The sequence below is a fragment of the Ylistrum balloti genome, unplaced genomic scaffold (assembly GCF_031769215.1).
Source record: "Ylistrum balloti isolate Yb309-2 unplaced genomic scaffold, AGI_CSIRO_Ybal_v1 Utg370590, whole genome shotgun sequence".
NCBI classification, from domain to species: domain Eukaryota; kingdom Metazoa; phylum Mollusca; class Bivalvia; order Pectinida; family Pectinidae; genus Ylistrum; species Ylistrum balloti.
In genome coordinates this window covers 355,564-365,949 of record NW_026782366.1, presented here as the reverse complement: position 1 = coordinate 365,949, position 10,386 = coordinate 355,564, and the positions used below count along the sequence as shown (strand labels likewise).

At 33.6% G+C, this 10,386-nt stretch overlaps 1 protein-coding gene across 1 annotated transcript; it reads left to right on the top strand.

Moving 5' to 3' along the window:
* Positions 1-157: 157 nt before the first annotated feature.
* On the top strand, positions 158-10,290 carry LOC132556788 (KAT8 regulatory NSL complex subunit 2-like). The gene is made up of 9 exons (XM_060221233.1): positions 158-241; positions 1,532-1,777; positions 2,463-2,635; positions 6,060-6,174; positions 6,507-6,670; positions 8,062-8,153; positions 8,275-8,428; positions 8,839-8,993; positions 9,429-10,290. Exons 2-9 carry the CDS (start codon positions 1,542-1,544, stop codon positions 10,038-10,040), a joined length of 1,701 nt encoding a protein of 566 aa, XP_060077216.1. The 5' UTR covers positions 158-241; positions 1,532-1,541; the 3' UTR covers positions 10,041-10,290.
* Positions 10,291-10,386: the final 96 nt, after the last annotated feature.

The following is a 10,386-nucleotide window of genomic DNA, read 5'->3' as shown; positions in this document are numbered from 1 at the left end:
TTACAAGCACATGATTTGTTAAGATAATTTTTGTTAATGAACTTTATTTCAGCTCTGTATAGATATCAGAATTTAGTGGAATATTTCTTCAAAACATAATTTTCTAAGGCTGTTGTTTTATAAAACAGAATTCTTTCTGTATAAATACAATAATTGATACTGATATTTAGAAATGCGGGTGTATTTATACGAAAACTGGTGACATGTGCGTGGTCGACTAGGCCTAGAAGTGGTTACTAATGTACGTATATTTGAGCAAATTTTGTTGCTATTTTTGTTTGTTTTCAATATTGAAACATGCAAATAGTCATTTGCTATCGTTTTCCATCATTATTTTAGCAATAGTAAGTAAATAGGATTCGAAAATCGTCTGAAAGCATGATCAACTTCAAGGAAAAGTACACACCTATTCACTGCCTGGTGTTTACGATTGCGCATTGCCGAGAAAAATAGTGCGTTGTATTATTCAAGAATATTATTCGTATCTTTTCTCTTACTTTTGAAAAGTGTACGTATAAGTATCAAACAGACATATTTATTACCTTTCTCCATCTTCACGTATGTTTTCCAAAAAATATACAGTATCTTACACTAAGCCGATAATATTTGTTTACTACTACTATATTTAAAACCTCAGTTCATATACTGTATATTAAAATATTGAATATAGAGTTACTTGTATATCATATCAAATTAATTATTGTAAATGTCTATTTGTTCATGTATGCCAACCAGGCTCTCTAGTCATAAAATATTTTGTCCTTTAAAATCAGTGGTGAAGAAGGGAGATCCCAAGTGTTGCAAATAGGAGCAACAGATCTTTGGTCAATTTTCGTTGCTTCATGCTGCTACAATTACTGGATCCCATGATGAAAAACTCCGTCTCAGTTGCTTTTTAACCTCTGACTTGCCAAAAGTTATTTTGAAGAAAAATGAGATAATGCAATGCCTGTTATACAGTATAGTAAAGAAATGAAATTATTCATTTCAGACTTATGCTTACATTTGTATTTTGCATTTACTGAAGCTGTGTTTGACAACTTGGTCAGCTCAGCAGTAGCATGAACCTAGAGTTTCTTTTGTGATGAATAATTACTGATAGTGATATACTATATGATAGTGATTGGGGAAATTGATACCCAAACGGTAAGTACACATTTGCCATCAACATTAAACTCCTACTAGACTACTGTGAGGATTCAAGCAATTGAAGAAGAGAAATACTATGTTTACCCTGCTGGTGAAGGGCTAACTCCAAGCTCTTCGATATATCTGCTTGCATAAAGATTTACAATTATTGTGTTATGTTAAGGACTGAATGCTTGTCTGCCTTGATCTGGAGATGTGTTTATGATTTCTATACATACAGTTGATATCAAGGCTGAGTTAAAAGTTTAACCTAAGGACAAATTTTATTAATTTCATTCTGATGAAGGCTTGCCTAGATAGCCAACACATGTCAACAACAAGATATATTTTCTGTTATTTCTTATATGTTTTATCAATTGGAATATACTTTTATTTTTGTCAGTTGAAACAAAATGCTGAAATCCAAAAGTCAACTTCCAAGCCAGCGACGCCTTCGTCAGCCAGTAGAAGGAGTTTTCTGTAATTACACTCATCGGACTTGTATGCACAACAGAATTGATAGCTATGATTATTGCATCAGACACATTCTTGAAGACAAAAATGCACCATTCAAACAGTGTGCTTTTATTTCAAGCAAAAATGGAAAACGGTGTCTGAATGCAGCACCAAAAGCTGATAGGAAAGATGGGTAAGGCTCTTGGAAATATTCAGATGACTTGTGAGGATTATTTTAAGATACATTTGTAGAGATTATTTTCAAAGCAATAGTAGTTTAGCTTTGATAGGTTAGTTATACATGCTGGCATACTGGTCAGTTCTAACCTATGTGTTTAAATATTTGTTACGTTTAGCAGGGCAACACTACTGCTGTATACATTTATTCTTATACCTAGCACTAGCTTTAGTAGTGTTAGTAATGTATCAGATTATTCCATTATAAATCAGTGGGGTGACTGTTCATATAGGGGGGAAAATTATGATGCAAATATACAACAAACCTGCAACAGCCACAATTAATATTTGTTTTATAAATGTACAGTTGGTGGTAGGTTAAATCAACACTTGTAAATATGGGACAGTGTAGTGTGCCTGTATGATTTCATGGGAAGTTGAAAAAGAAAGTCTGATAATGAATTTTGATAATGAAGTTTCTATATGTTTATAGGTATATGTTGATGTTAAGTTTTGTATTGTCCAATTTGATAATGTGTGTGTGTTTGTATTTCAACATGCAAATATCCTCTAGAATAATTACAACTCGTTGCAATATTGAATCATATAGCATGAAAGAGTTCATTCCAGAATTTTGTTTATCATGTAGAATGTTCATTTAACACGACTTAATAAATAAGGTCTAAAATGGATGGTTACAGGTACTGTGCAGAACATTCACGAAGAGCAGTATTGCTTCGGCAGAGATCCACTAGAAAGGCACAACCCAAAGAGACCGCTGAAAGTCTGCTAGAGGACCTGGATCACTTTAAAGGTGTGCAGGACAGCCGAAGAATCAAGGGTTATTCTGACAGTGTGGCCAGCAAAGTCCTAGGTAAGTATTAGGTCACATACTGTTTGTAAAATGAAGTTACTATCAATATTTATAGATAATGCAATTGTATCTTGTTCGAATTTGAAGATTTGCTGATGATGAAAGATAAGATTTGCACCTGAACAATATGTGGATACCTGCACGTCAGTCTGAAGCAAATCTTGCATCCAATACTCGTATTTTTTTCATTTTATTTCAAAAAATGTTTCCTATTAATTAAAATGTACACATATTCTTCTGAAAGCATAGCATTTGGGTATTTTGACAGCTGATTCTTTATTAGCATAGTAACCTGGAATCCTTAAAATATGGGTCACAGAGTTATCAGACAAGTGCTGAGATGGTTTAACACCAAACTTCAGAAATTACTGAATACCACTCATTCATTTGACCTGTCTTCTTGGCTCCAGCTGACTTGGTTACATTTTTCATATAGTCTGATTCTTTTCCATCAGGGAAGAGGACATGTTGCAGAAATATAAGGGGGGAAAATACACTGGAATATTGTTCTGAAGAGCTGGCAGGAATTCTGATTTTTCAGATTTAGTTCTAATTAAATGTCATTATTAATCATCTGTATTACTAAGTTCGTGATGATATTTTCATTATTGTTCAGTATTTTCAGTTAAAAAAAACATTGCATTGATATTATGTGTATGTCTGTGTAAAACCCATTAGATTTTCTCCTGAATAGAATGTGGACACAGCACATCAGACTGGGCAAACTTGTGTACTTGTGTTGTGTAAAATTACTTTGGAATCTTTCATGCATGAACATTTTGAATATTGTATTTGAAATCCAAACCTGATAACATTTTGGGCATTGCATTTTGCTATCATCTGGTTCAAAGCTTGCCTATCAGATATCATTGACACAGATTTCAATACTTTCGTTTCTCATATTATTGGGAATATTTAGATATATAATTAATTGTCTGTCAGAAACATTGTAATATCTGCAAATAGCAGAAAGGGATAATCACAACAGAACATTCATATTTTAGTTGGTAATCTGTTTAACAACTGTAGAATTCTCAAATGTTGATCTGTGTTATCATTAAACAGTAATTGTGACAATAATAGCCCTTAGGTAATTAAAGTGATGAATTAATTTTTCTATCTAACTGTGAAAGTTCAGAAGAATGTGGTAAAACATGGTAGCAAATCTTTTCATTAGATTAAACATAATGCACAATTTTCATGGAGCATTCAACAATTTCACTGATACTACTGTCTTAAATGATCTTATTTGTTCTGAAGTTATGTCAGGGATGTTCATTATGTTATCATACACAAACCTAAGTGTACCAAAAATACCAAGTACTGTGGCTACAACAAACAAGTTATATCAGGGTGAATAAGAGAAATGAACTAGTGAGAATCATACAATGGTGGGTGCCACCTGGAATTTCTTGTTTAAGCTGAGGTTATTTATAGAAATCTGTTATTGCCTGTGATGATGCCATTTGATTTGCTCCTGAATTAAATGTGGACACCGCACGTCAGGCTGAGGCAAACTTGTATCATGTAATATCACTTTGAGATTTTGCTTGAGCAATTTGAAAGTACAAAACATAGTATTTGAAACCCAATCCTGATTGCATTTAGGGCTGGGAGGATTTCATGAATAACTAGGTAATGGTTCATAATTTGCCGTAATCTTGTAACTAATTATTGTGATTATAGTTATAGAATTCTTCAAAGGTACATAATGGTTCATAATTTGCCGTAATCTTGTTAGAAGTTTACCTGTCTGATAAATTTGACGCAGTTTTCAACCTGTCCGATAAATTTGACGCAGTTTTCAACACATTATTCTCTACTTAATTATTGTGATTATAGTTATAGAATTCTCAAAGGTAGATTCTTGACATCATGAAAAATTTTAAGTTGATCTATAACTATGATAGAGTTTTACATTTCTTTATTATCTCAGTTATTAATGATGAAACAAATTCAGATATCGTTAATATTTGTACTAGGAATCAAAATCTCGCAAAAATGTATGCTATTATCTCTTCATTGGTAACAATGTACAGACATGTGCAGAACTTTATACTTGAGTATAAATTTACACAATCCAGGATGTCTAATGTTGAAATTTATGTCCAAAAAAATCATTGTCAAGGAGCGTTCAACATTTTCACTGATACTATTGTCTTAAATGATCTTATTTGTTCTGAAGTTATGTCAGGGATGTTCATTATGTTATCATACACAAACCTAAGTGTACCAAAAATACAAAGTACTGTGGCTACAACAAATAAGGTATATCATTGTAAATAAATAGAACTAGTGAGGATCATACAATGGTGGGTGCCACCTGGAATTTCTTGTTTAAGCTGAGGTTATTTATAGAAATCTGTTATTGCCTGTGATGATGCCATTTGATTTGCTCCTGAATTAAATGTGGACACCGCACGTCAGGCTGAGGCAAACTTGTATCATGTAATATCACTTAAAGATTTTGCTTGAGCAATTTGAAAGTAGAAAACATAGTATTTGAAACCCAAGCCTGATTGCATTTAGGGCTGGAAGGATTTCATGAATAGATTGGTAATGGTTCATGATTTGTTAGAAGTTTACCTGTCCGATAAATTTGACACAGTTTTCAACACATTAGTCATTACTTAATTATTGTGATTATAGTCATAGAATTCTCCATGGTAGATTCTTGACATCATGAAAAAAATTAAGTTGATCTATAACTTTGATAGAGTTTTACATTTCATCATTATCTCAGTTATTAATGTTGAAACAAATTATCTCTTTATTGGTAACAATGTATAGACATGTATATAAACTAACACTATCCAAGATATGTAATGTGAACCCAGTGAAATTATACAACTATAGATTAGATTATTTTATGTATGAAAGCAGCATCCAGTTGGTTATGCATACATATGAGGTATATGATGGTTAAAATAACCCATCATAAAAAGCAGTTTTATGTAGTTTTATTACTGAATTTCAGTTAAAGAATACAAAAACCCCAAACAACAAGTAAGTTAGGTAACTAAGAGAAATCATGCTGTAGTAGTTGCCAAAATCCCCATAATAACATTAGATAATAAGATTACTGTAATGTATTCAAAGCATTTATGCCAGTGATGAAGCCATTTGATTTGCTCCTGAATTTAATGTGGACACCGCACGTCAGGCTGAGGCAAATAGTAAAATGTTTAACTGTCTGCTGAGGCAGCATTTATATTAAAAAGCAAAAGCTGAAATTCTGTGGCTTTTGTTAGTTATTTTTTTTACTATTCAATATTCTCTCCCTGGTTATTATTACTCTGTGGTAGATGGTGTATTGCAGTATTACTATGACTTACTCTTATTACTATGCTTTACTAATGAGTATGCTGGAATATTTTCTGTCTATTGCTATTAACCTTTAAAGTAAATTACTATTTGTGTGCAGAGTATGCTAGTTCTGAGGACTCTGATGTTGAGCCTCCTTTGGTGGACCAGGCTTGGAGAGGGGATGGCGACAGTGACCCAGAGAGTATAGACAGTGATCAGGAGGACCTACTCAAGTAAGACCACCATTTCATAACTCTATTTACTCATGAATCGTAACAATCAGCACTTGATAAGGGTCATCTGATTTGTCAAAGTAATGATGCAGAATTTTAAATTTTAATTTTTAATCAAAGTGTGTTTTTTAACAAAATTATGTTTTAACTGGCAAGATTATAGTGGAACGATTCTTGCTGATTTAAGTAAACCTTGATATTGAAATGTACAAGCAAAAACGCATTGGTTTATTTATTGTCAAGATGTGCATTATTAATATTCACTTTCTGGTAGTCATTTTAAAAAAGAATTTAAAACATTTAAATATTTTTACTTTCATGTTTGTTTTAAGACATGCTGGTGTGTACACAGCAGAGGAGGTGGCCCTGGTAATGCGGGATAAACTCATTCGTCTACAGTCACTCTACATTGACCAGTTCAAAAGACTTCAACACATCATGAAGGAAAAACGACGCAAATACTTGCACACTCACAAACAGGAGAAAGAATCTCTCGGTAAGAATTATATCATGTACACTTCAAATTTTTTCAGATGAAACTGCGCCAAGTTGTAATATACACTTAACATATAACCAAGTGGAACTGTGCTTTGTTTAAAGAATGAAAAAAACCCTTTATATTATCCCCTTTATAGGATAGCAAAAGGTCATTATGGATGACCCTTGACGTCAAGGACTTTGTGAGATTATTGTCTATCAAGTACAGATGGTATTTGTAAAAGACCGTATTGTCTTCCCAAGCACAAATGGTTAAAGATTAAAAGATTTAATGTAGTAAATGACAAATGAATGTGATTAGATTTTCTGAAGTAAATTTTCATTCACAAGCAGAATTTGTGAAATCCCCAGTCACATATCAACATTTTGAGATGATCTAGAATGAAAAACCATGAAAGAGCAATCCAGAAAGAACGTTATTGCATTCTGTTCCAATGCTGCCATGTCCACTCTAAACTGTTCAAAATGGAACATAGTGACCATATGACCGCCCAAGAGTTAACATGATCAATGAGTATTCATGATGATTTGCATTACATTTCCCCAAGAGTACCAACTTCCACTTGAAAGAAGCAGGTCATGTTCCAAAACATGTGTGCCTGGAGCTTTACATGGCATTTGGAAGTTTCAAGTACTATTCACTATCACTTTTTTATGCCATCCTCCTTTAAATAGTACAAGTAGCATTATTGTATAATGGGTAATATTCACCAGGGATTATATTTTGCTAAAAGTAGAAATGCAGCAAACATTTTTACAGTGAATTAGATTCTTACAAGTATGTAGTATGTTTGTATACATTGATACATTTGATAGAAATGCACTAAGTTTAATACCTTTGAATTCTCTCGAACTGAGACCATCACAAAATTAAACAACTCTTCAGTTTATTTGAAATTTGGAATAAATCAACTTGCTTTGGTCATTGCTACCATGGCCACCACAACTGTAAATACAATGGTCCCCACCCCAAATTGGATAGAGTTACGGCCTAAAAAGAATCAGATTGATTGAAACTTCAAAAATCAAAAATACCCAAGTATGGTAGAATTTAATATTTTTCATGGATGGAAAGACCTTATGATTCTCTACAAAATTGTAAATTTGATGACCCCAGGGTCTCATGTTTCCCCAGGGAAGGGGATAAAATTTACTATAAAGTTTGTATAGGAAAATTTCATGTCTGATTGTAATTTCTATTAATTCAAACAAATTCAAACAAAGTAGAAGCTTTGGCATGGGATGGCAGTTAATGTAATGTACAGCTTACATTTGTATTACATGTACAATGTAATTAAAGTTATCTTACTACTTCTCTTACATACTACAAGAAGAGCATTGTGATTCAGGTGATTGTTAAGGCCCTTGGGCCTCTTGTTTATTTTGCAGGAAGTTTATCTGTTTACAAAGAAGGTCCAGAGACGAGAGACAAATACTCTAAACTAAAGGCCCTCAAGCGATACCACAAAAGGCATGGAAAGGTACAGCATTGTTTTCTTATCAGTAATATTACAAAACTCTGATGATTGATATCCTAGGAAAGTTAAATTGATACAAGAAATATATAATTGGACATAAAGGATATCTCCTCTTCCCTTCCAGGAAGCATTGCTACATCGTCAGTCAAAGCAGAGGAGAATCGCTGTGTCTGAGGGGGCCAATTACCGACCGCCATCCTATCCAAAGTGTGTATATGTTGAAGATGGAAATAAGTGTTCCCACAGAGCCCTGCCACTGTCGAAGTACTGTTCACAACGTATCCTTGTAAATTCAGAACTTCTGTTAAATTGTGTTTTGACCATACTGTCATCTTAATACTATTAACATCTGTTTTCCTGAAAATCCTTCAACTTTGGAAAGTTAATAGAACTTTTGTCATTATTTATAAATTAATATAACATATTTATTTTTTGCATAATTGAAAAATTGATTTGAGACCTCTCTCCTTACATTCCTACAATTAATAATTTACATAGGTGTTTGAATTTCATTATTCATCATTTGATTTCACAGTACATGCATTAATTATGTGTTTTTGGTGCTAAACACAGAAGCAAAGCAACTTTTTTTATCATCATATGTATGAAATTTGAACAGTCCAAAAAATTATACTGATTGTGTTTGAAAGAGATGTGAAACCATTATTAGAACTTGACTTCAGTGTAGACATTCTGACTGACCAGTATCAGGTGTTGTACCGACCTTGTCAGTTTGGTGGAGGTAGGTGTGGTCAGCCTGTGGTCACTCTAGAAGACAATGCCCGCTGTCCAATCCACTCCTCACTCAAGGATATGGAGACAAGGTTTCCTCTCAAACCTGAGGTAAGCAGTTCCTAACAAGGAATTAATATCTTTTCATTACAGAAAAGTAAATTAAGTTCTCATGTAATGTAAATTGTTTTAACATTAACAACAATGTCCAGGGACTGGTTTGTATTTTTCAAGGGAAACTCCAGTTATAGAGCAGAACTCAAGTAAGATTTGAAATTACTTTTCTGTTTGAAATAATGATGACCTTATTTTCTCTTGAAAGGTTGTCCAAAAGTAGCAAGAACAGTTTTTATAAGAAAGCAGTGTGTGAAGTTTTGAGTTGAAAGTTGACTTTTGAAGTTTGTTTAATAAGTCCACTGAAAAAATGCACTGTCGCTGAGAAATGATGATGTGGATGGCTGGTTGGTGGCAGCTGCACTAAAACATTATACCCCTTTGTGATCTTCAATCATGGTTATTATAATTGACTTGTTTTGTATGTTATAGGAGACGGATGATGAGCTTGACCTTGATGAAGCAGAGCTTTTGCCTAAAGACATCTTGCTACCTCATCTAGATGCCTTGCAAGCCAGGGATGCAATGGCTCATCATCTTTTGTCCAAAAACCCGGAACTTCCAGAGTCAATTTTCTCTGGTTCAGAGCCCGATGACCATCCCATGTCCTTTGGACAAGACTCATTACAGAACCTGATGCCTTCAAAACATTTAATTGACTCTGATCTCAGTATCAAAATTCATCTTGACCAACAACAGTCTTCTTCAAATATGTCATCTGCTTCTTCATCATCATCTCCCTCTCCCTGGTCAGATGACACCAAAGAAGAAAAGAAGGTGGCATATGGACCACTGTTACTTCAGCACTTGCAGGGGAAGGTAGACCTTACTAATCTTCACAATCGTCCACGTGTGTGTTTAGCTACAACTAGTCCCAGACCAACCACAAGTAGTACTATTGCATCAACACCAGAGTCTGTTGTAACATCTGAGGTGTCTGTATCAACTCCTCTCTCCACCACATCATCCACGCTCACTGCAAGCTCTTCAGAGAATCACAATGGCAATGAACTCTCACAAAATGGTGATAGCATGGATATATGAAGTAAAAGATTCAAACCAAACAGGAAAATTAAAATAAATGAAAAAAATAAAGGACTGAACTGGGCAATCCTCTTAACTTAATAAAAAAAGTTGTGAGATTACCAAACTTACATGTACACTACCATAAGATGTTCATTGTGCTATAATAGATACTCTGTTTACAGACAATGCTGTCTGCCTTCAGATATTTTACTATATTTGTTATTTGTTTACACTGGATTTTGTTGACATTAAATTAAAATTTTGATTTTACAAATTCTTTGTATTATTTCAATATTGCTATTTTTGCATTGAATCATGGAATGATGTATAATATGCCAGAAATTATTAGAGATACTTATATATA

Excerpts from the sequence above, each read along its gene's own strand:
- LOC132556788 (XM_060221233.1), top strand. The coding sequence starts at position 1,542 with ATGCTGAAATCCAAAAGTCAACTTCCAAGCCAGCGACGCCTTCGTCAG. Across the intron at positions 2,636-6,059 it reads TGTGGCCAGCAAAGTCCTAG|AGTATGCTAGTTCTGAGGAC; the intron begins GTAAGTATTAGG and ends ATTTGTGTGCAG. Across the intron at positions 6,671-8,061 it reads ACAGGAGAAAGAATCTCTCG|GAAGTTTATCTGTTTACAAA; the intron begins GTAAGAATTATA and ends TTTATTTTGCAG.